The sequence below is a fragment of the Pygocentrus nattereri genome, chromosome 15 (assembly GCF_015220715.1).
Source record: "Pygocentrus nattereri isolate fPygNat1 chromosome 15, fPygNat1.pri, whole genome shotgun sequence".
Taxonomy (NCBI): Eukaryota; Metazoa; Chordata; class Actinopteri; order Characiformes; family Serrasalmidae; genus Pygocentrus; species Pygocentrus nattereri.
In genome coordinates this window covers 13,371,419-13,394,859 of record NC_051225.1, presented here as the reverse complement: position 1 = coordinate 13,394,859, position 23,441 = coordinate 13,371,419, and the positions used below count along the sequence as shown (strand labels likewise).

The 23,441-nt window shown below is 39.6% G+C and overlaps 2 protein-coding genes across 3 annotated transcripts in view; one reads left to right on the top strand and one right to left on the bottom strand.

Annotated features, from left to right (window-relative positions):
- Positions 1 to 2,111, bottom strand: part of pkd1l2b (polycystic kidney disease 1 like 2b) — a 41,770-nt gene extending 39,659 nt beyond the window's left edge. The window contains exons 1-2 of the mRNA XM_037545431.1: positions 1,775 to 2,111; positions 382 to 540 (exon numbers count right to left, since the gene is read on the bottom strand). Coding sequence (XP_037401328.1) covers positions 382 to 540; positions 1,775 to 2,111 — 496 coding nt within the window. The remainder of the gene's footprint in view (positions 1 to 381; positions 541 to 1,774) is intronic.
- A 3,356-nt stretch (positions 2,112 to 5,467) lies between these two features.
- Positions 5,468 to 21,571, top strand: znf143a (zinc finger protein 143a). Of its 2 annotated transcripts, XM_017707288.2 has the most exons (17): positions 5,468 to 5,629; positions 7,742 to 7,819; positions 8,816 to 8,925; positions 9,030 to 9,116; positions 9,221 to 9,301; positions 10,728 to 10,853; positions 12,890 to 13,083; positions 13,211 to 13,282; positions 13,377 to 13,490; positions 14,943 to 15,018; positions 15,204 to 15,329; positions 15,424 to 15,603; positions 15,689 to 15,916; positions 17,568 to 17,701; positions 19,250 to 19,381; positions 19,589 to 19,699; positions 21,268 to 21,571. In XM_017707288.2, the coding sequence occupies exons 3-17, from the start codon at positions 8,823 to 8,825 to the stop codon at positions 21,340 to 21,342; spliced, it is 1,839 nt and encodes a 612-aa protein (XP_017562777.1). In that variant the 5' UTR covers positions 5,468 to 5,629; positions 7,742 to 7,819; positions 8,816 to 8,822; the 3' UTR covers positions 21,343 to 21,571. The 2 variants fall into 2 exon arrangements, with proteins under 2 accessions (XP_017562777.1, XP_017562778.1); XM_017707289.2 differs by lacking the exon at positions 7,742 to 7,819 and having other exon boundaries at positions 5,476 to 5,629.
- The last annotated feature ends 1,870 nt before the right edge of the window (positions 21,572 to 23,441 follow it).

Here is a 23,441-nt window from a genome sequence, read left to right as displayed (position 1 = left end):
AAATCATATAGAGCCGTGTTCCTTGAAGTGGTGAGACCTGGCTTGTGACGGCTAAATCCATTCCATTGTCACACAATGTTGCTTTTAGGCAACAAACATTACTTGTAAATTCTCATAGCAAAATATTTCTACTCAATAAATGCTAAAAAAGCAGTTTAGATAGAGATAGTATGACCAAAGTTATGCTTTTTATTGACATAATCAAACTCTACCCTTTATTTTTAACCCTATTGTTGTCTTTACATATGCATGATGTTATTGTAAAGAGAGGAAAATGGGTTTGTTGCCCTGAGGCAACATTGTTCAGTAGAATAAGCTTGCAGATAAAGTATCCTACAATCTATGTAGTCTCAAATAAATGATTAAGAAAGAAGTGCTAACCAAACTGGCAGATAAAGTGGAACTCCTGGCTGCAGTTACTGCTTGTTCCCCATCGAAATCCAGAGTCTTTTGAGATGTAACCACAGCCTGCACCTGGGATAGGATCACCGAGCCAGTTAGAGTAGCTCATATCAGAGCCATCCAGCCAGGACAGGGGACCTGGAGACAAAATGAAAGGTGTGCAAAAGATTAACTGCAGCTAAAAAACTACAGGCAGCAATACAGGCAATATGCATATTAAAATGCAGTGAATTTACAATATTCTGTTTGATTATTGTAGTAAAGTAGTGAAGTAAGGAACCACTTTATCCATTTCAAGATGTTATTGTATATGCTGCGTAAAGATGGGAGGTCAGATTCAGCCATGTGCAAAAGTTATTTTGTCAGTTACATTTTGTTCATTTTCCAAGAAAATTCTCCACAGAGAGCACAAATATGATGAACTTTTTTTTGTTTTACATTTTTCAAAATTCTAAACATTCTGTTGTTTATTTCCAGGTTTGAATCATTTTGGTCAGAGACTTTTTTTTCACCCAACCATGTATACAAACCTGTAGGCCAAAGTTTAAGCACCCCTGGCCAAATGACATGTTGTATTGATTTCCTAAGTGAAAATAACACTCTGTAGAGAAGGGATGCTTAAATGTGACATAAATTGAATTAAATGTGGCTTAAATATGGTGTTTGTCTGCAATTGTTTGCTAAGTTTAACACGACGCAGGTCTGGTCACCCGGCTGGGGAACTGAACCCAGGCCCCTCTTGCCGTGAGGCAACAGTGCTACCCACCACGCCGTGAGTAACACATGGTGAAAAATAAAGTAATAAAATGTGAAATGTTTCTGTAGAAACCACATTTTTTAATCATTCTGTTAGTAAAGTGTTAACTTTCACATCATTTTCACTTAGATCATTTCTAAAACGTCATTTGACAAGGGGCACCTACATTTTTGCACACGACTATAGTTCTGACCTTGCAATGTGGCTGCAAGACAAACGCTTACATGCTGATATCTTCCAATACTGACGTGCAGACTGTGGTTTTAAATGTCTTTAAGTATCATTGAATCTTTAAGTATTTCACCTTATTTGCCTGTAAACAGCAGCGCACAGCATGTTGAGATAAAAACCTGCTTGTTAATCAGGTTTTGAGTCATTATTGTCTCTGAGACACCTAATAATAATATTGATAATAAAACTGAGATATAATGTTGCACTGGCATCAGTATCTCACAGTACAGCTCTCCCTGTTATTATGGACACTGGAAAAGTAATGCATTGAACTAACTTGATTAAAATATGAACACCATGCACAAATTTTCAGTTTACTTCCATTCGACAATAATTGTGTTATTTTTCTCATGTTGAAATGATGTACAAATTCAAGTAAGTCACCTTGAATGTATGTTCCTGGACCCACAGCAGATTCCAGGCCGAGGCTGAAGGAGGCCGGCGCCAGCCCCAGCCACCAGTCCAGCTCTGGTAGCAGATGTGCCTGGAGAAACTGCTGAGTCTCTACATTCTGGATGAAGGCCAGGTGTCCACCTCCGTGCTCACAGTATTCCTGTGCGCTGAGGAAACTGCGCTGCAGAGCCACGAACTCAAAGCAGGAGCCCTCAAAGGCATGCTGCTGCTCTGGACAGGACAGAGACTCTGTGTCCACTTCAGCATCAGCTGCAGTGACAGTGAAGACCACCACAAGTATCAGAGTCGAGAGACTATGCGTGGGCATCTTCACCTCCTCACCTGCTCACTGTCACAGTCAGTCTGGGGTGTCTCCTCGTTTATAAAGCAGACGTGACGTCAGCTTATAGAGGACTGGTTAAATCTCCAACAATAGCCTGTCCACCTGCTATAATAGAGCTCTAATGGATGCACATTGTGCCTCAGTGCAGTCCAGAGCTGTGATGATCAGAGATAATGTGCAGTGGGTAAATGCAGAGAGGAGCACAAAAGTGAATTGGACCCTTTAATTGGAAAACAATAAAGCTGTGACTCTGCAATATTATATATATATTGCAATATGTTTTAAATTATTTATTAGGTTTTTACAACTAGCACACATACCTTACAGTATAAAACAGAAGAGAGCAAACACTAGACCTCTTTGTGTTCTTCTTTTTTGGGTTTTAGGCGCATCGCAAACGCTAGACCTCTCCATGTTATGTGTGTGTGTGTGTGTGTGTGTGTGTGTGTGTGTGTGTTCTTGTATTGTTATACTTGTGAGGACCCCATGACTCTCACTATGATAGGACTACATGACATTTTTGCTCAAGTAAGGATATTTTGCTAGTCCTCGCTTGAGTATGTGTTGTTTTTCACCACAATTACTTTTTTATTTGAAAACTAAAAGAGCAGAAAAATTGCCCTTTGGATACTGAACTTAAGGTTAGGGTTAGGTTTAGGTGTAGGTGTAGTGTTATATAATCCCTAGAAATCTATGGATGTCCTCATACACATGACAAGACAAATGTGTGTGTGTGTGTGTGTGTAAAAGGAGGTACAGACTGTACAGGAATACATGAGATCAAAAGAAGTGAGGATTTCATATTGTAGTCAGACAAAAAATTGAACTCAACAATAATCAGAGATCATAACACAGTTTTTGTACATATACACTTTCAGAAAAAGGTCCTAACCTGTTACTGGGACAGTCCCTCTCTTGTCACTGGGATGGGACCCTCAAGGCTCCATCTCAGTACCTTTCGAGAGAGAACATAACTGAATCATAATCCACTAAAATTATATGTTCTAATGTGTACTTTTTCATTTTATTGTTCTGTTATAAAACATTTGGTTATGAAAAGGTAAAAATACACTTTTCACCTGTAAAAACTGATTTAAGGTTCACAATCAGACCTTTAAACCGCTGCTGTACCTCTTAAGATCAACTACATGTACATCATTTGTATCTTGATGAATGGAAAATGTACCTGCACAGCACCTTTTAATCTGACAGTGTACTATGATGTATTTCTAGGTGAAGCACCGCATCAGGGAGGGTCTCTGATGTAGCTGAGCGATTTGATGTTAGGGTGAAGGTGATGTGACGTGGAGGTAGAACATGCTAATTTTGGTTAATATATATTATTTTCCCTCCCCACTGGTGCGTGGTGATGTCATTAAAAATCAGATGTTTTAGAGAGGAGGAAAGGTCACTACAGTTAAAAGATAATGGCAAACCAAGAATGTCCATCTCTAAAAGCTCCCTCACAGAAAGTTATTACATGAAATAGTTAAACATGCACTGCCTGAGATGTTGTTTTATGGGAGTTTTGTGATACAGCTTGTCCCTAAAACATATTTTAATATATTTATTTTAATCCATTCGTGGTGGAGGAATACAGCCTGATCATTATTTCACCATCATCAACAACACATATGAAAACTGCTGTAGGTTCACTGGTGGTTTTGGAGAGTAAATAAAGGACTCCTGGTTCCTATCACCACCACTGTAAAGAAATCAATTTCAGATCAAACGGACATGGATATTCGCTGCACATGTGCTACTGCTAGTATAAAAACACCATGATTATATCTCAAATGGCTCCTTGCTCCCTACATAGTGCACTACATAGGTCTTAAAATAACAGCTCCTGCACACAAACAGAGCATAATATATCTCACAAAAAGTCACCTGGGTTTCAGGGATTCAGTGTCTGCCCAACTGCTTACAGGATATATAGTCCACTATTTGGGTGAATAAATGTAATATTTTGAGAAAAATGTTGTACTGTTTGGAGAATAAAGGGCCAAACTGTATGATTTAAACCTGAGTGGCGCTGCTGGTTTTTGCTGACTGAGCCCCTAATTGCTTCTCTATGACAGCGGCCACTGTTAAGAAAAATAAAAACAGTAGACTTTATTTGAGAATAAAGTCGTACTATTTTGAAAGAGAAGTCATACTATTTCGAGAAAAAAAATCATACTATTTCAAGAATAAAGTCATACTATTTCGGGGGAAAAGTCGTAATATTTTGAGAAAAAAGTCGTAATATTTTGAGAAAAAGTCGTACTATTTTGAGAAAAAAGTCGTGATCTTTCGAGAAAAACGTGGTAATTTTTGAAAAAAAAAAGTCGTACTATTTTGAGTTAAAAGTCGTAATATTTTGAGAAAAAGTCGTACTATTTTGAAAAAAGTCGTAATATTTTGAGAAAAAAGTCGTAATATTTTGAGAAAAAGTCGTAATATTTTGAGAAAAAAGTCGTAATATTTTGAGAAAAAGTCATAATATTTTGAGAAAAAAGTCGTGATCTTTCGAGAAAAACGTGGTAATTTTTGAAAAAAAAAGTTGTACTATTTTGATATAAAAGTCGTAATATTTTGAGAAAAAGTCGTTATATTTCGAGAAAAAAGTCGTGATCTTTCGAGAAAAACGTGTTAATTTTTGAAAAAAAAAATCGTACTATTTTGAGAAAAAAAGTCGTACTATTTTGAGAAAAAAGTCGTAATCTTTCAAGAAAAAAGTGGTAATTTCCGAGAAAAAAGTCCTACTATTTTGGAAAAAAGTCGTAATATTTTGAGAAAAAAGTAATAATTTTTCGAGAAAAAAGTCATAATATTTTGAGAATAAAGGGGGGCTGACTGTAGGGTGGCTAACTGTAGGGGGGCTGCCATAACGCGTTGGGGTCTCAGTTGCTGTCCTGACGCAGGAGCTCCACTCACTCCTGTCTCTCAGAGGTTCTCCTTCAACATCACAGACAGACATTTTCCGCTGAGCCCGCCTGGCTCTTTAATCTAGATAAACTGTTTCCTGCGCAGCCGTTTCAGCCGATTCTTACGCTAATACCAGACTGGTGCTGAAGTGCAGGAGAGACGGGGAGGCTGAGTGTTTCTTTATGGGTGAATCGATATGAAAGATATGAAACTCCACCAACTCAGCTCTCTTCATTTAACACCAGGAGGTGCTGCTTCCCTTTTAAAAAGGCTTTGGTCGCAATATTGCGACCTTTCCTGACAATGATGCCGCTTTAATGCCGTAATTCTTCGACTTTTTCTCGAACTATTTTATTCTACTATTTTTTGTCAACAGTGGCTCTAAAACGCCGCCGTACTGCTCCTCCGTTGCTGTAGATGGCGCAGTGGAGCTCCGTGCTGTTGGGCGACCCGCCTAAAGATGAAGTCCACAAAACACACTCCTTAGTGAGCGGCAGTTCCGTGTTGTTTTCCGAGGAAGAGTTTAAAGTGAAGAATTAACCTCATAAACTCGTGATCCGCGCCGGAGGAGAGGCCGCGGGCTGTTGTTAGAGGTTAGTATGAGAGTTAGACTTGAGAAGCAGCTTTCAGAGAGAGCTGCTGAGATGTGGGTCAGCATGACACGAGTAGTGTTAGCGGCTCAGCTACACAGACAGGCAGCCGCAGCCGCTCCGCTCCCGTTTAACAACAAACTGCTCCACACGAAGCTGGACATCAGCTTATTCGCCTGCTTTTGGTTTGAATTCCCCCGGTCCTCCTTAAATGGGACGGTAGTTACATTGTGGCGCCTCAGATAAGAAGCCAACTTCAGCCGCTTCTGTTGCTCCACGCATGTAAACACAGTGGTGGACAGTAACTGAGTAGATGTAACTAGTTTCTGTACTTAAGTCCTTTTTTCCTGTATCTGTACTGAAGTTTTTCCATTCTGGGCGACTTTTTACTTTCACTCCACTACATTTCAAAGTCTAATATCTTGACTTTTTTTCCTCCACTACATTTTGAGAAATCTGTCGTTACTTCTGGTTTCTGTGTGTATAAAATGTTAATTAATTAACATTTAATTAATGTTAAAATGAAAGAAGCGCAAAGCAAGAACACCGATCAGGGTATCATTTTATAGTAAATTAGTTTGGGCTGGTTTATGTTTATGAACAGAGGCCTACAGATCAATATAGTAAAGGAAACTCATTTGTGATCCTGAGTTTAAAGCCAGTTTTTATTAAACTTAAACTTGTAACTAAGTTGTAAATAAATCTTAAACTGAAACTTTGCTCAGTTTGTAAAAAGTGATTTCAGAGCCACTCGGTTCTTTTTGATGGAAACTGTTTACCTTCAGTGTTTTGTGCTTATGATCATTTTAATAAACACCAGCCTCACTAATTAATGACATTCTATTAAAAGACTGGTTTACCAAGAGAGACACTGGAGGATTTTCACCTAAAATGAGTTCATGAAGCCAGAATTGTTATAAAAATGATAACAGGACATCAGAGCCATAATTAATCTTTTAGTACTTTTACTTTTGATACTTAAGTACATTTGAAGGCAAATACTTTTATACTTTTACTTAAATGGAGGTCTTAAGGGAGGACCCTGTACATTTACTGGAGTAATATTTTACCTGGGCTGTCTCTGCTTTACATAAAAATATGATTGGACTATCTACTTTATAAATGTACCTGGGTGGGTCAGAGGTGGTGGAGATTAATGCCATAGTGTGGCTAATAGGTTCTGTAGTGTTGTCTGTAAATTTTGTTTGGGTCAGTAGCTGCAAAAAGGACTATTGTTGTTCCATAAATCTTATTTTTCCATAAGGATTGTCTCTTAAGATTTGCTCAGAGGTCTCCCAGTCTGTTCCTTGTGTTGTCCAGCATCACGATTTTGAAGAAGAATCAGTTCTCTGGAATAACTTGAATGATTCACTGAAAAATCAAATTTACACAAATGTCCTCTTACCCCAAATGTAGATGTGTTTGGTGTCTGAAGTTTGGTTCTGTAGTTTCCAGTGGAGCTGCAGGGCTTGCAGTGAGTTTTATATGTTCCGGTTGATTTTGGCATAAGGCCAATGAACCATTTCCTTACGAACCATACATACATTAGGAGTATACACTAGCAATGGTGAGGTGCCTCTTCTTTCTGTCCCAATGCTAATACTGAAACCTTGAATATTGGCTGGTACTGATATGAGATCTCTCTTAAACACAGCAGCGCAGGAGAGACTGGGGAGGCTGAGTGTTTCTTTATGGGTGAATCGATATGAAAGATATGAAACTCCACCAACTCAGCTCTCTTCATTTAACACCAGGAGGTGCTGCTTCCCTTTTAAAAAGGCTTTGGCCACAATATTGCGACCTTTCCTGACGACGATGCCGCTTTAATGCCGCAATTCTTCGACAATAGTGCTACAGTAAAAGTAATACTATGGGAAGAAAAAGAACACAGATTATTTTTATCTGATGTTTGGCATACTCTACTGCACTAAATTCAGACTAATTTTTCTCTCTTTATGAAACATGCAGTTGGTAAGTGTTCTACAAGTGCTAACTATATCTACGATATGTTCAGAACAGTGTATTGTATTGTGACCTCATTTATCACAATAACAGTATATATTATCAGGCCTTGGACAAGTTAAACTTTTTCTTCTGTTCGGTATGTTTTGGCAGGTGTAAATGCAGAAGTGCGCCAAAATCTGAAAACTCAGTCTGCTTCTGAGTGAACCTTGGAGCAATTCCCTGATGCTGGTAACACATTTTTACACAACAATCAAGGGAACTAGACAATAAAGCTTTCTCTGGCAGCACATCATGGGCTGTTCTCTCTGTATAATCTAACTATGTTCCAAAATGCACTTCATCATGTTCTTCATAACTTTCATATTTCATAAGCTACATTCAGGAGCTGAGGCTGTAACTTCTTCTTTCCAGTCAAATATATGGTGGTGTCATTTTAAACCCTTATAATAATAGAAGCTGAACTCGGTTTGTTTTTCTACTGAAACTCGATTTTTCGAGTTTCAATAGAAAAATCTGGGCTATAAACTATAAACAGACGGCGTCTCTTCAGTGATCTGCTCTGTAAAAATGACGTTTAAAAAATAATACAAAGAGCGTCTGAGATTTTTGGCTTTCAGCAGTAAATTGTAAACGCGTAGCAATATGAGTGATCATAAAACACATTTACTGTTCATTTTAGGGAGATTTTATTAAATAAATAAAAATTTACATTTATTTCATGTAGTTACTGAATAATTTGCCTTGCAGCTTGGTTGTGTAAATTCAGATGGGAAAACCAACCTATACCCTGGAGAATACGAGGTTAACTCTCCACAGATGCTGTTCACAATGGCAGATTATTAAGCGATGGATTTGATGTTGGCACAGAGCCAGGCATCAGCAGCTTGATTGGTTAAATTCCACCTAATGCTTAATTAAACCACATGGATCATAAAGACGTAGACCTATGGCTTATTTTTATTGCTTTAATTGCGATGGGTGTAAATGTTAAACATGTCTATTTTCCAGATCGGGATCAGATATTGTTTCCTTTCCGATATCTGACCCAGCATTTTCTGGTGTTCTGGTTTACCTGGTATCGGACAGGCAGATCTACTTTCAGTGTTGTACTGAAAACTACATCAGTTTTTTGAGTTGATTGAATATTGAATGAATATCCTGAATCCATTGTTCAGTACTGCTGCAAGTGAGGGCTTAACTGATCACTCATTGTTCATGTTTCAGGGTTATCATGTTATTGGCGCAGATAAACCAGGCTGGTATGGAGTTCCAGCATGCAGGAAGTGATGCCCAGGAGGTCACACTGTGCCTAACTGAGGCTGTTGGGATTGCAGGTCAGATTGATGGGCATATAATTTTATATTTTTTGTTTGAATGAGAGTTATATGGCTGTTTTTGATCTTGCCTTGATATTGCTGATTTCATTGTCCAACCACAGATGGTGATCAGAACATAGATGGGGTCAGTTTGCAGGCTGTGACTCTTGCAGATGGTTCAACTGCATATATACAGCATAACGCTCAAGGTATGGCTCCATCATTAAATGGAAACGTTTCAGTAACACATGACCGGTTTGTTTTGAGCACAGTGTCGTTTGAATCTCAGTGATTGTTCTGTCTTTTGTCGCAGATGGCAGCATCATGGAAGGGCAGGTTATCCAGCTGGAGGATGGCTCTACTGCTTATGTTCAACACATTGCTGTGCCAAAAGGTCTGTACGTAACTGTAATTCATAGCTCTGTTTCGAGGTGTAATTTCCAACTAACATATAATAATCACTAAGGGTGGGAATCTCTGGGCACCTTGCGATTTGATTCGATTATAAAATGATTATCCATGCATCTTTTCTTTTATACAGGATTTCTTTTTTTCTCACTGTGTGAGGACTTGGTACTTTTAAAGCAGTATTTATAATGATCGATGATGAATTTACTTCCATTATTTTTATTTATAAACTTAATGGAAGCGATGAGGCAAGTGAACTGGAAGGCTTTCATTCACTGCTCTTGTTTGGAGCACGAGATGCAGGCTGCCACTCATCTGTGATAAATGCGCCATCTACGGTGAAATAAGATCCCGGGGTAGTGGATGTCCACGCATCATGTTAAAGCTATCGTACCCCTTTTCCTCAGGCATTGTATGTAACTTCAGGTTTAGCCTTATTGTAGAGAGTCAGTGGTGACAATAAAAATCGCGATAGAGTTTGTAATTCGCTTCGTCCGACATCGCCCGATTGACGGTCCTCTGGTTGGCAGCAACTACAACCAGGTGGAAAACAGGTGGAAACGTAATATAGTTTCTTCCCTCAACTTCGAGGAAGCCGAAGTGCTTCCATACTCCAGCTCGGGTCGGCAACCTGCAGCTCTTTTACTGGCCAGTTGCAGCTCCACAGCAGAGTTAGATTTGTAGGGAAAAATAAAATGATCCTCATTTGCAGTAAAAATAAATCTGCTGATCGTTCAACACAGTTTCAACAATAAATGATCTTAAATGCTGGAATTAATGTAGCCTATAGCTGCTAGTTCACCTGGCTAGTAGCTAACGAAAAGACAAAGAAGATTTAAGATGAACATTGATAGAGATGAATAGACTTATTTGCATTTATAATCACTCCAGCTGGTTTCCTGAAACATTTAATATGCCACGAGAAACTGTCAAACACAAAAAAAAAAAAACATGTGAAACTGATGTCAGTTTCTCGTTCTCAAGCTTCTTGTTTGAATTGTCCCATTCCACCTTAAATGGTGAAGCAGTTACATTTAAGGTGGAACGGGAAAATCTGAACAAGAAGCTGGAGAAGGAGAAACTGACTTCAGCCTCGTAAAAAGTGGAGAGACTTTTTACAAGAAACTTCTACATTTATGAAAAAGTTTCCAGCTGGCGATGCAAAAAATCACTAGTGTAGTGTGCTGCCACAGATGGTCCGGGGCCACACTTACTCACTTTGCAAAGTTCCGTCTTTTGTGTTTCCTCAACATTACAATATTCATTAAAATGTAGAAAATGGATGTTTTGACATTTGTGAATCGATTCAGAATCGTTCATGTCTGCAACGCGATGCATCTAAGAATGAACTGACCCCCCTAGCCCTAATAATCACCATAACTTTCTGAAATGTTCTATGTCAATCCTCTCAGAAGAGCCAAATGGATGGCCAGGGACAGCTTTGTCTGATGTGGGAGGTGAAAGCTTGAGTCTGGAGGATGGTCAGGCAGTGCAGCTGGAAGACGGCACCACGGCTTACATCCACCATACTCCCAAAGGTACTGTGCATTTCTTCTTTATACTGACTCTCAGCGACATTATCATTATCAGACGCTCCGCATCACAATTATTATATAATCGTCTGATCTCAAATGTTTTTTATTTTCCTAAGTTGTTAGCTTTTTCGTAATTATATGCAGAAACTGCATTTATTGAGTCTTATAAAAACAAGAACAGTTCTAACTTCTGATTGGTGCGAAATTACCTTTAGAGGGCAGCAGTGAGTGATGTTTATTTGAGCTTGAACTATGACTTTCATCAGTTGAGAGCTACTAAGTCAACATAATAGCTAATCAGCACTTTAAGCTTCTCCTTTAATAGTTTCATACAATAAACAGCAACAAACCCAAGTATATTTAAAATTTCTTGATTATGACAAAGCTGTGTGTACATATAACATATCTGTAGTATTATAAGCTGGCCTGAACTAAACTGTCGAGTTTTGCTAATTGCATTTTGATTGGCTATGCACGCGTCCATGTGCACGCACTTCCGTGCAGCAGGCTTTTCTTACACCATATCAAGATACACTTGTGTGCAAATGTTTGGGCACCAAGACCAAATGACATTTTTGTTGATTTTTAAGTGAAATTTAATAACCATGATCTCTGCAAATAACATATGTACAAATGTTAGATATCCTTTCAATTGTAATGTCTTAGAACCTGATTAACTCATTAGACCTTAATTGACACATTAGGATCAGATAGACAGATCAAGGATTGCCTTTAGTGAGCCGTTAGTGACAGCGTGTCACAAAACTGAAGCTATCAAGAAGCTGGCTTCTACCGCAGGATAATGATCCAAATACACTTCAGATTCCACCATGAACTGCTGAAGCTGGAGTGGCCCTCACAGTCCCCTGGCTTGACAACCATTGATCTGTAGGTAAATCCTAAATATGCTATGGCTCCCAAAAATTAGGCTCCCAGAATATTAAACAACGAGGTGTTCTGCAAGGAAGAGTGGATGAAAATTCTTAAAACAAGAATCGACTTATAGGTGACTACAAAAAAAATCATGCTGAAGCATCTGTGATGGTTATTTTGCATGTCAGTCATCTGACCCTTTCCACTCAGATTAACTGGTTCTCGCCCACATTAAGGGACAAAACATGCTAGAAAACAGCAGAAATCTGCCTGGTGAGCCTGGGTTTCTATCAGTTTTATGCACATTTTGCAAGAGATAAAATGAAAATGTATTATGATGTTGCTACGGACAAACTATTTACATAAAATTTGTGTAATTCTACAAAAAATTCTTTATGATGTTGCACAAATTTTGCATGAAGGTTTCCATGAAAAATGTCTCACATGTTTCAAATTTTGTAAGCGTTTCTTTTGTTTGGCTTCTCTGACTTTTACATAGCTTACTGTTTCAAATTTCAAGTTTATTTGTTATTTGCACAACATGTCAGGACATTCATGCATTGAAATGCCCGTGGTGAGGCTCAGCTAATCACTCTACAGCAGGGCAGGATTATATACTTGCTAAAAGCAGTGCAGGCAAAACAAAGTCTAAATGCTGAAAGAAAATGCTGAAACTGAAATATGCACAAAATGTAGAGACAGGAGGATCCTATCTAAGAAAAACTCTCTGCTATGTACAAATATATTAAACAAGGGATAACCTGAGAAGAATATATATATATATATATATATATATATATATATATATATATATATATATATATATATATATATATATATATATATAAAAACATTATATAACATACTTTACTTTTAACGTAAGTGAATGGAACCAGAGTTTTAAAAAGGGCAACAGGTAAAGGGCAACAGGCATTTTCAAATTGTCAAAAACTGAAAAATGCAAGGTTTTGTTCCAACACCAGTGATATTTACAAACAATTGATCAAACAGATTTTTTTTAATTAGTTATTAGGGGTGTATTCATAGAACATTGCCATTTTCATTGCAGACATTGTCAAGCATTTCAAAGCATTAAAACATTTTTGCATGAAATTCATTGGATGGAAACCTGCCTACTATAACCTTGTTCTGTGCTGTATTTTCAGAGACCTATGATCCCAGTGGCCTGCAGGCGGTGCAGCTGGAAGATGGCTCCACCGCCTACATTCAGCATGCTGTTCAGATGCCACAGGCCAACACAATCCTGACCATCCAGGAGAATGGCACACTGTCTGACCTGCACGTGGATGGGACTATTGACCCAGAAACTATTAGTGTTTTGGAACAGTATGCTGCTAAGGTGATTTGAACACATGTGCAGAAGTAATAGTTTACTTTTACTGGCATCACACTGATTGTGTGGTGTTGAGCATTTACTCAGTTTTGTAAGTGATGTAATTCCAGTTTGTGTGTCCTGGTCTTTGCAGGTAGAAGAAATAGAACCTTATGCAAACTCTGAATTGGTCACAAATGGCCAGGAAGGTGTAGTGCAAATGCAGGTATGTACGGGTTTTCTTTAAAAGATCCTATACTATATAAATATACTACATAAATGTGGTGAAGTATTAACGTTATTGCAACGTCTCTTTTAAGATTGTTCTACCAGGTCACATGGGTCGTCGTGCTCAACAGCAGCCTGGTGAGAAATCTTTTCAGTGCAGCTACGAGGGATGTGGTAAACTTTATACCACAGCACATCACCTCAAGGTCTGTTTTGATTAAACAAAAATTGATTATGATTATGATGTTTATGACATTCTGGCAGGCTCTGTTATGTCACATATACCTCAATTCTCGTTCAACCGTATTACCATTTTCCCCATCAGGAGGAGAGTGCTTGTTCAGTCCCAGCTATGCTGTAGCCAGGAATCCATGAAAACATAATTGGCCTTGTTTTCTCTGAGTGGGTGGGGTTCCTCTTCAATTTCTCTCATTATGCAGTGCAATGCTAACAAATAAGGGCATCTGTTAGCTGATGTGCATTCTCCTCCAGGCGTGTTGTGCTGTCCAGTGACGTTGTCTTTCTGGCAGTTTGAAAAAGTGAATGCAATGGTGCATTGTGTGATTGATTTCCCCCCCCAGCCCCCATTTCATATGCTAGCTAGGTCTGCAATGCTAGTGCCTGTAATGACAGAAAGAATGACATTACACACATTGCTGTGGTCGGGAGAAAACCAAAATGGTAGCTTTACTGTCCCCCGCAACTTCCTCCAGCTCATTCCCAGGGACCCCAAGCCACTCCCAGGCCAACTTGGAGATGTAATCCCTCCAGCAGGTCCTAGGACGACCCCAGGGTCTTATCCCGGTAGGCCATGCCTGTTACACCCCAACAGGGAGGCATCCAGGGGGCATACGAATCAGATGCCCGAACCACCTAAGCTGGCTCACCTCCCAGATGGCCGAGCTCCTCACCCTATCAAATAGAGTGTAGCCCGCCACCCTCCGAAGAAAGCTCATTTCTGCCGCTTGTATTCGCAGTCTCATTCTTTCGCTCTGGGTTGGCAAACTCCCATGCCCCTCCATTGTTCCACGGCCGGTACGGAATCCGCATTGTTCCTCCTCAAGGTTCAACTATCGCTCAAAGTCTCCTTTCCAGCACCTTGCCATAGATTTTCTCAGGGAGGCTGAGCAGTATGATACCCTGATAGTTGGCGCACACCCTTTTTTAAGCTTTTAACCTTTTTTAAAAATGGGACCACCACCCCCATCTGCCAGTCCAAGGGTACTGTTCCTGAGGTCCATGCACTATTGCAGAGGCACGTCAGCCACAACAGCCCCACAATATGCAGAGCCTTAAGCATCTCTGAACGAATCTCATCCACCCCAGTGCCTTGCCACTGAAGAGCTTGCCAACTACCTCAGTGACCCCCAACAGGGAAATGGAGCTTAACACGCCAAAGGCCTCCGGCCCTGACTCCCGTGAGGGAGGCATGTCTCCCAGATTAAGGAGTTCTTCAAAGTGCTCCTTCCACCCACTGACAATATCCTCACTTGAAGTCAGAGTTTCTCCACCCTTGCTGATTACAGCTTGGGCTCAGCCACCCCGACCGCTCCTGAGTCGCCGGACAGTTGTCCAGAACCTCCTTGAAGCCATCCGAAAGCCTTTTTCCTTTTGTCTAGATTTCTCACTGATTTTCCTTCATTTCTGTGTTTTATCAGGTACATGAACGAATACACACAGGTGACAGACCTTACTGTTGTGATAAACCAGGCTGCGGAAAGAAATTTGCCACAGGTAACAAACCGCAATTATATTTCTTTCAGATTTTGTTTGAATTTCACTTTATCAAGGAGGACAATGAATAGAGAGAATGATGATTAAGCAGCAGAGTGTTATGGTGCTTTGTGCGCAGTTCTTTAGATAGACCTGCTTTCTGAGCTTGTGTATGTGGTTAGACCTGCAATGTGTTTGTTTTTTAGGTTATGGCTTGAAAAGCCACATCAGAACACACACTGGTGAAAAACCATACTGCTGCCAAGAAGTGAACTGTAAAAAATCTTTCAAGACCTCAGGGGACCTCCAAAAGCACACCCGAATCCACACAGGTGAAACTAATGGTTTCTGTTGTAGTATGTCCGCAGTGAACCTTGTATGTTTTTGGAAACTGCATTGAAGTATCTGGCTTACCTTTGCTTCTAGGAGAGAAGCCATTCATGTGTCCTTATCAAGGCTGTGGACGATCATTCACTACCTCCAACATCTGCAAAGTGCATGTCCGAACGCACACAGGGGAGCGGCCCTACCACTGCCCTGAACCGGGCTGTGACCGGGCTTTTGCTAGTGCAACCAACTACAAGAACCACATAAGGATTCACACAGGTATTTTGGCTTAAGTGCCAGATCTACAAACCTACCCATGCATCTCCCCAAGGCATAAAGCACTATTTCTTCTTTTTGTTGTTAGGGGAGAGGCCGTATGTATGCACTGTTCCTGGCTGTGAAAAGCGCTTTACAGAGTACTCAAGTCTGTACAAGCATCATGTTGTTCATACACCCTGTAAACCTTATCGGTGTAACCACTGTGGAAAGACCTACAAGCAGATTTCGACACTGGCCATGCACAAACGGACAGCACATAATGACTCAGAGCCCATCGAGGAAGAGCAAGATGGCTACTTTGAACCTCCAGCAGGTCAGCATGCAGAATCAGCTTACTGAATCCATGCCTTCTTTTAGAGCCGAACTATTCCAACAGCTGCATCGTGACATTAAATGTCAGCATAGACTGTAAGACTGTTCTTTTTTTTTTTTCTCTATGTCTGTTGTGCTGTTAAATCAGGACTAGGAATTGTTTTTAAAGAAAATAATACTGCAGAAGTTCAGTTCCATTTAGAGGTCACACCAACACTACACATTCAGCCTTGGTTAAGGTTCTAATTGTCCTAGGACATCACAGAGTGTCTGCCTGTTTATGTTCCAGCAGGTGATCTTAGATCTGCAGATACTGACCTTCTGCAAGCACCCTCTGTAAAATACAGAAAGCGTAGAGAGACTTCTGTTATTCTGCTTCTAAACATGGAACTCAATTCCACCTGTACAGTCAAGCTCAGTGCTCACCTTTAAGCATCTACAAACGTGTCTCTTTAACTCAGCATTTAATTAAAACTCAAATTTAATTATAAATTATAATTCTGATCCTAATTTAATACTTATACTGTCGTATATAATTGTTTTTATCATATTTATCATTTTGAACTTCCACCAGCATGAAGATGCTATATTAAAAAAATATTATTATTATTAATTATTATTGTCAGATTTGAGTTTCCATTTCTATTTCTATTCCTATTCCCTAAACTTGTGGAAGTGGAGCATCACTTCACCAGAATCAAACATGTCCTGTAGTATGGGTGTTGGTGGCATGCTAGCCAAGACCACTGTACTGTCCTTATTAGCACTGGGTGCTAGCACTAGCTTAGGTAGCATGCTCACAGCTCCACCCAGTGGAGCAAGAGGACAAGTATGATTTTAGCCAATAGTCACTCAGATTTGAGTCATTATTCACAATCATATGTTAGTGGGATAGGCTCCAGCACCCCCCGCGACCCTGACGGAGAAGCGGCTTAGAAGATGGATGGATGGATGGATGGATGGATGGATGGATGGATGGATGGATGGATGGATGGATGGATGGATGGATGGATGGATGGATGGATGGATGGATGGATGGATGGATGGATGGATGGATGGATGGATGGATGGATGGATGGATGGATGGATGTTAGTGGAGCCTCAGTTAGCCAGTAACAGACCTGTTCTGTGGTGAACTGTTAGCCTAATAGCTAGGCTAGCGATCGCACCACAACACACTCCACTTGACTGGCCTAGTTTGCAGCAGTGTTTAACACTGAGCATTTGCTTTTATTGATGGTTAAACATTTTGAAACATGTATTGAAGATTTCTCTTTCTTTAGGTTTGGCAGCCATATAAGCCGATTGAGCCATTTTGTTATCTTTGGGGTTTGAAATGTTCCTGGATGAAATGATAAAACTGTGCTGCAAATGTGCCGATCAATGAATACCTGTGTTCATAAGTCATTCCAACCAAATGGTTCTGTGGCTTTCAGCATGGTTAGCTAGTCATGCTAATGAAAGTGTGCATGGATCTAGATATCATCACCTGAATTGTCTGGGATACCATTATGGTAATAACACTTGGGCAGCTGTACCAAACCTAAACTATCACTGAATGTGCTGTATGTATGTGCTGTAAAATGTATTGTAAATTAAATGTTCTTGTCAAAATTATTTTCTATTAAAGTTATATTGATCTCTCTACTCAGAAGCCATTGACGATCCCTCCATAAATGCCACAACGGCAAAGAGTGTAGCAGCCTGCCCGGAAATGACATCTGTGACCTCGGATATCACAGGGCAAGAGCAGGTCACCCTCATCACACAAGATGGCACACAGCAGGTTTGCATTCACACTGTTAATTTATTTTAATGTGGTTAAAATACAACCCTATTTTCAAAAAAGCTGGGATGCTGTACAAAATGTAAATTAAAATACAGAATGCGATGATATGCAAATCATTTAAACCTTATATTTAATTGACAATAGCACAAAGACAACATATCAGATGTGAAAACTGAGAAATGTTGTTTTGTTTTGTTGTTTTTTTAAAATAGATGCCCATTTTGAATATGGTGCGAACAACACATTCCAAAAAAGTTGGGACGGGGGACAGCAAAAGGCTGGTAAATTTGTGTAATGCTAAACAAAACACATAATGGTTGATTGGCAACAGGTCAGTACCATGATTGGGTGTAAAAAGAGAGGCGGAGTCTTTCAGAAGTAAGGATGAGGAGGGGTTCGCCACTCTGTGAAAGACTGCACAATCAAATAGTGCAACAATTCAAGAAAAATGTTTCTCAAAATTAAATAACAAAGAACTTTTGCTTTTCATACACTACATAATATCATTAAAAGATTCTGAGAATCTGGAGAAATCTCTATGAAAGGGACAAGGCTGAGCACCAGAATTTGCTGGCAATTATTTTTGGGCCTTCAGGCTGCACTGCATTAAAAACAGACATGATTCTGTAGTGGAAATCACTGAATGTGCTCTGAAACACTTCTGAAAAATGCAGTCTGTGAAAACAGTTCATTATTGCATCCACAAATGCAAATTAAAACTCAAACACAAAAAAGAAACCATGTATACACAGGATCCAGAAATGCTGCCACCTTCTCTGGGTCCAAGCTCATTTAACATGCACTGAGGGGAGTGGAAAAAGTGCCCTATGGACAACATTTGACAAATCACCATTTGATATTCTTTATGGAAATTATGGATACTGCATCCTCCGGGCTAAAGACCACTCAGCTCATCAGTGCACAGTTCAAAAGCCAGTATTCATAAAGGTGTAGGGGGCATTAGTGCATGTGGCATGGGTGACGTGCACATCTATGAAGGCACCATTAATGCTGAATGATATATACATGTTTTGACGATATGCGCTGCCATCCAGACGACGTCTTTTTCAGGGAAGGCCTTGATTGTTTCAGCAAGACCGTGTCAAACCCACATTCTGCATGTATTACACCAGCATTGCTTCGTATTAAGAGTCCGGGTGCTAAACTTACCTGCCTGCAGTCAAGGCTGGTCACTCAAACTACTGAGCAGCTGAATTCCTATATCGAGCAAGACTGGGAAAACGTTTCACTTTCAAAACTACAGCAACTGGACTCCTCAGTTCCCAAACACTTACAGAGGTGATGAAACACAGTGGTAAACATGCCAAATTCAAAATGGGCATACATTTTTGAAAAAAAACAGTAAAATATCTCGGTTTTAACATTTGATTTGTTGTCTTTATAGTATTTTTTTGGATTTGGATTGGCATATCATTGCATTCTATTTTTATTTACATTCTACACAGCGTCCCAACTTGTTTGCAAATGGGGGTTGTATTTGTGGTAACAGTTAATTGTATTATTTATGAATGTATGTATCTGTAGTCTTTACAGGCAATCGGTAATACCATCACCATGGTAACACAAGATGGCAATATGATCACTATTCCAGCCAGTGACTCTATGCTGTCGTCTGGGGAGGTCACTATGGTGCACGCTGATGGCACGGAAGGACAGGTTTGTGATACGTTGGACATGTAGTGCCCCTGAAAGTAAAGACCGAGCTCCAGAGCATGCATATTCTTCACAGTACCAGCAAATGCCTACTCCCTTTTGTTTTCCGTTCTAATTTAATTTTAAATTGCGTTCATTTGCCAGTAGATGCTTAGTTGACATGGTGTATTCATTGTTTTTTGGGTTTTTTTTTTTTTGCTCCCTATGCAGATGACAATCATATCACCAGATTTAGCTTCCTTACAGACCAAACAGGAAGGTCTGGTTCCACACCCAGTCACCCTTCTAGCCACTTCTAATGGTACACAGATTGCTGTCGAGGTAAGATCACTGTTTGCGAACGCTGCACGTATAGGCTTTGACACGTAATAGGGAGCCGTTCCATCTTCAACTTTGCTAGGTTATATTTACAACCTGGACTGAGTCGGGCCACAGCATTAAAAAAAGAGACCTCCATGCTCTCCTGGTTCCCCATGTTAATGATTTGATAAAAAACTGTTTTTATTTTCAAAAGTTTAAACCTTTAGACACACTTATGAAACTTTAGGGGAAGAAAGAGAAAATAACAAACATAACAGAACTAACTTAGGTTTAGGGAAATATACCTTACCTAACAGACAAAAAGAAAATCTGATAAAATATCTAACCTAACTTCCTAACCTAAGCAAACCAGGAGAAAAAGACAACAAAAATAACCCCCTCTAACCAACGAGAGAGATTATACACGCCAGAAGCAAAGCACAGCACCTCCTGGGTGTCTCTCTTTTATAGGCAGCTCTCCCGGTGGTGGCTCAGTGCATCTTCCCTCTGGTCTGTAATCAGTACAGTACAATACAGACACACTTCCAAAAAAAAAAAAAAACATGGAGTCATAACAATTATGAATTATAGCGCTCTTGTTAAGCATTTATACTAACGCTGTTTGCTGTCTGGTGTCAACCAGAGGAGGACAGGTTCCCTTTTTGAGTCTTAGTTCTTCTCAAGGTTTCTTCCTCTTGATCTTTTTAGGGAGTTTTTCCATGCCATTGTCGCCATTGGCGATGCTCAACTCTGTCATAAGACACCCCTTAAATGTCTTTACTTGTTTGCTTCTTTCCCTTATAAAAGATAATTGATGATGCCTGAGAATTTACTTGATGTCATTGTAAATGTGATCAGAAAGTGGATGATGGTGAATTCATCATTTATTTCTCACTTATATCAACACCTCTTTAAGGCGTTGCATTCCTTTCTTTAAAGACTTGAAGTAGCGTCCACATAATGTCTTTTAAATCACACCTTATCAAGGTGTCATTTGAAACCATTGAAACTCAATAGCAACCTTCAGTTCAACCTGTAGTGCAGTTAAACATGTCACTTCTTAGAACAGTGTTTTATAGTAACTCAGTCCTATGCAAAATTCATACTGCATGTTTTGTTGTTTCTACGTGGAAAAAAAAAACTTCCACAGAGAACACACTTCATGTTCTCATGCACAATTACTGTTTATTTTCAAAATGTAACATAAAATGTGGCCTGTGCAAAAGTTATGGCACGTTTAACTTTTTACATTAGATTTTTTCCAGTGTATTAGATACATAAAACAAATGAATACAAAGCTGGTAATATACATCTATCATGCATAACATTTATGCTGGGGTTTGTAGCGCATCTCCGGGTGAAACGGGCTAAAAGTAATAGAAAATTAAAATAATTTCGCAAGCTGAATAGGATTGTGCTACAGGCCTGACTTGGCCTGTGGGCTTTGTGTTTGTGGCAAAGGCTTTAGAGCACATGTTAAACTTATTTTTGCTTAGAAAATTAACAAAACATGTAGTTTGCCTGGGCAAATCAAAACTTTTGCAGAGCATCATTGCTATTATTAATATTTTTTGCTTTCTTTTCTGCAGCTCAGTGATCATACTTCACTGGAGGAAGCGCTGCAGATAGCATCAAGTATACAGCACAGTGATGACACAATGTGACGGGGAAACTCTGCAAAGACTTTAATATGAGCAATGGATACTGGATAAAAGGAAAACGTGGATGTAAAACATATGGTTTTGAAACTTTTCCGTGCTCAGAGGATGAAATGAATATACAGTGTTTCCTAGATCTTGTTTACATTCATATTTTTTGATAATGTGTATAGATGTCATGAGGGCAGGATCCTGCTCTATTTGGCTTTTTAAATAAAGAACTTTATGAAGGGGGTGTTGGCACGCGTGGCATTCATATTCACTCATTAGTAGTTTAGATCTGTTTGTGTTAAAAAAGTTACTTGTCTTTAAGAACATATTGAAATTTAGTATGAATATAGAATCCTGGAGTTTCTGGAAGTTTGTCGTTGGCTTCACCAGGTTGAACAGCATAAATAACATTGGGCAAAAAATGCATACAAGCATTAGAAGTACCATTAATCAGTGTTATTAATCCCCTCAGTTTGCTGAGGTTTCTTCCAGTTGAAAAATGAATACATAAACCACAAAGACTATTATAGATGTATGATTTTCCCAGCCGTGTTCACAGTCTTAGAAAAATTTTATCATAAGCCCCAAGCCTAAGAATGCCATACCAAGTGGATACACACCGACCAGGCATAATATTATGAGCACCTCCTTGTTTCTATGCTCATTGTCCAGACTGTACAGACTGTAGTCCATCTGTTTCTCTGATACTTTGTTAGCCCCCTTTACTCTGTTCTTCAGTGGTCAGGACCCCCATGGACCCTCACAGAGCAGATGCTATTTGGGTGGTGGGTCATTCTCAGCACTGCAGCAACACTGATGTGGTGGTGGTGTGTTAGTGTGTGTTGTGCTGGTCTGAGTGGATCCGCCACAGCAGTGCTGCTGGAGGTTTGAAACCCCTCGGTGTCTCTGCTGGACTGAGAACAGTCCACCAACCAAAAAGATCCAGCCAACTGTGCAACAGCAGATGAGCTATCGTCTCTGACTTTACATCTACAAGGTGGACCGACAAGGTAGGAGTGTCTGATAGAGTGGACAGTGAGGTGCTCTTAATTTTATGCCTGATCGGTGTATTGAATTTTAATATACTTTCTACACAAAAACCAAAAATCATTGTTCTGTTGTTACAACAATAATGGAAACCTTATTGGTGCTGCATGGAACCATATACAACACATTCTCCATCTATTTAAAGGCCCATTGCACCATGCAAAGTAATAAAATGGTTCCATATAGAACTCATGGTTCTAAATAGAACCACTGACTGTCATAAAGAACACCCGAACCCTCTTTTTTTTTAAGTGTGTAATGACATTCCCAGAATGTGTGTTCATAAAGACATGCACAGACTCTTTGGGGCCAGTCATGACAAAGAAAATCCTCCATCCATGAAATGAACCTCCATTAACACCGAGATCAGACAGCCTCCGCAGTAAAGTCTGTATAGATTTGAGAACTGAATTAAATCTAATCATGAAACTCAGGAATAGCTTCTAATTGTCTGTAAATGTGTAGTAAGTGCTTGAACTGAAGTAAGCATAGTCGAACTGAAGTGGATCCAAGTGTTTGCGGATGGATCTTCTCAGATGACCTGCAATGACCCTTTCCATGCATTTAAACAAAATGCTGGTAAATAAAGTCCAAAAACACTTGGACACGATTTTGTACGAACATGAAGAGGCACGTCTCGGACATGTCAAGACATGCTACTAAAAAGGTAAAGAGACAGTGACGAGGATGTACTTAAGATGGTGGTTGGTTAGTGTGGTGGTTAACACCTTTGCCTTCTACGCTGTAGACGGGGGTTCAATCCCCCACCTGGGCAAGCACCCTACACTATACCAATAAGGGTTCTTGGACAAGACTCCTAACACCACCTTGGCCTCCCTGTGTAAAATGATCAAATTGTAAGTCACTCTGGATAAGAGCGTCAGCCAAATGCCGTAAATGTAAGACTTTTATACAGAGCTTCACTGTGGAGGGGTTTTTAGAGGAGTGAAAAAAACAATGCACTGAAGCCCAGAGTTCTGAGGTTTGGTTGTCTTTTTTAAACTGTAAGCCTAGGACAGCAACGTTTTTGATGATGATGAATATTATTATTATTATTATCATTATTG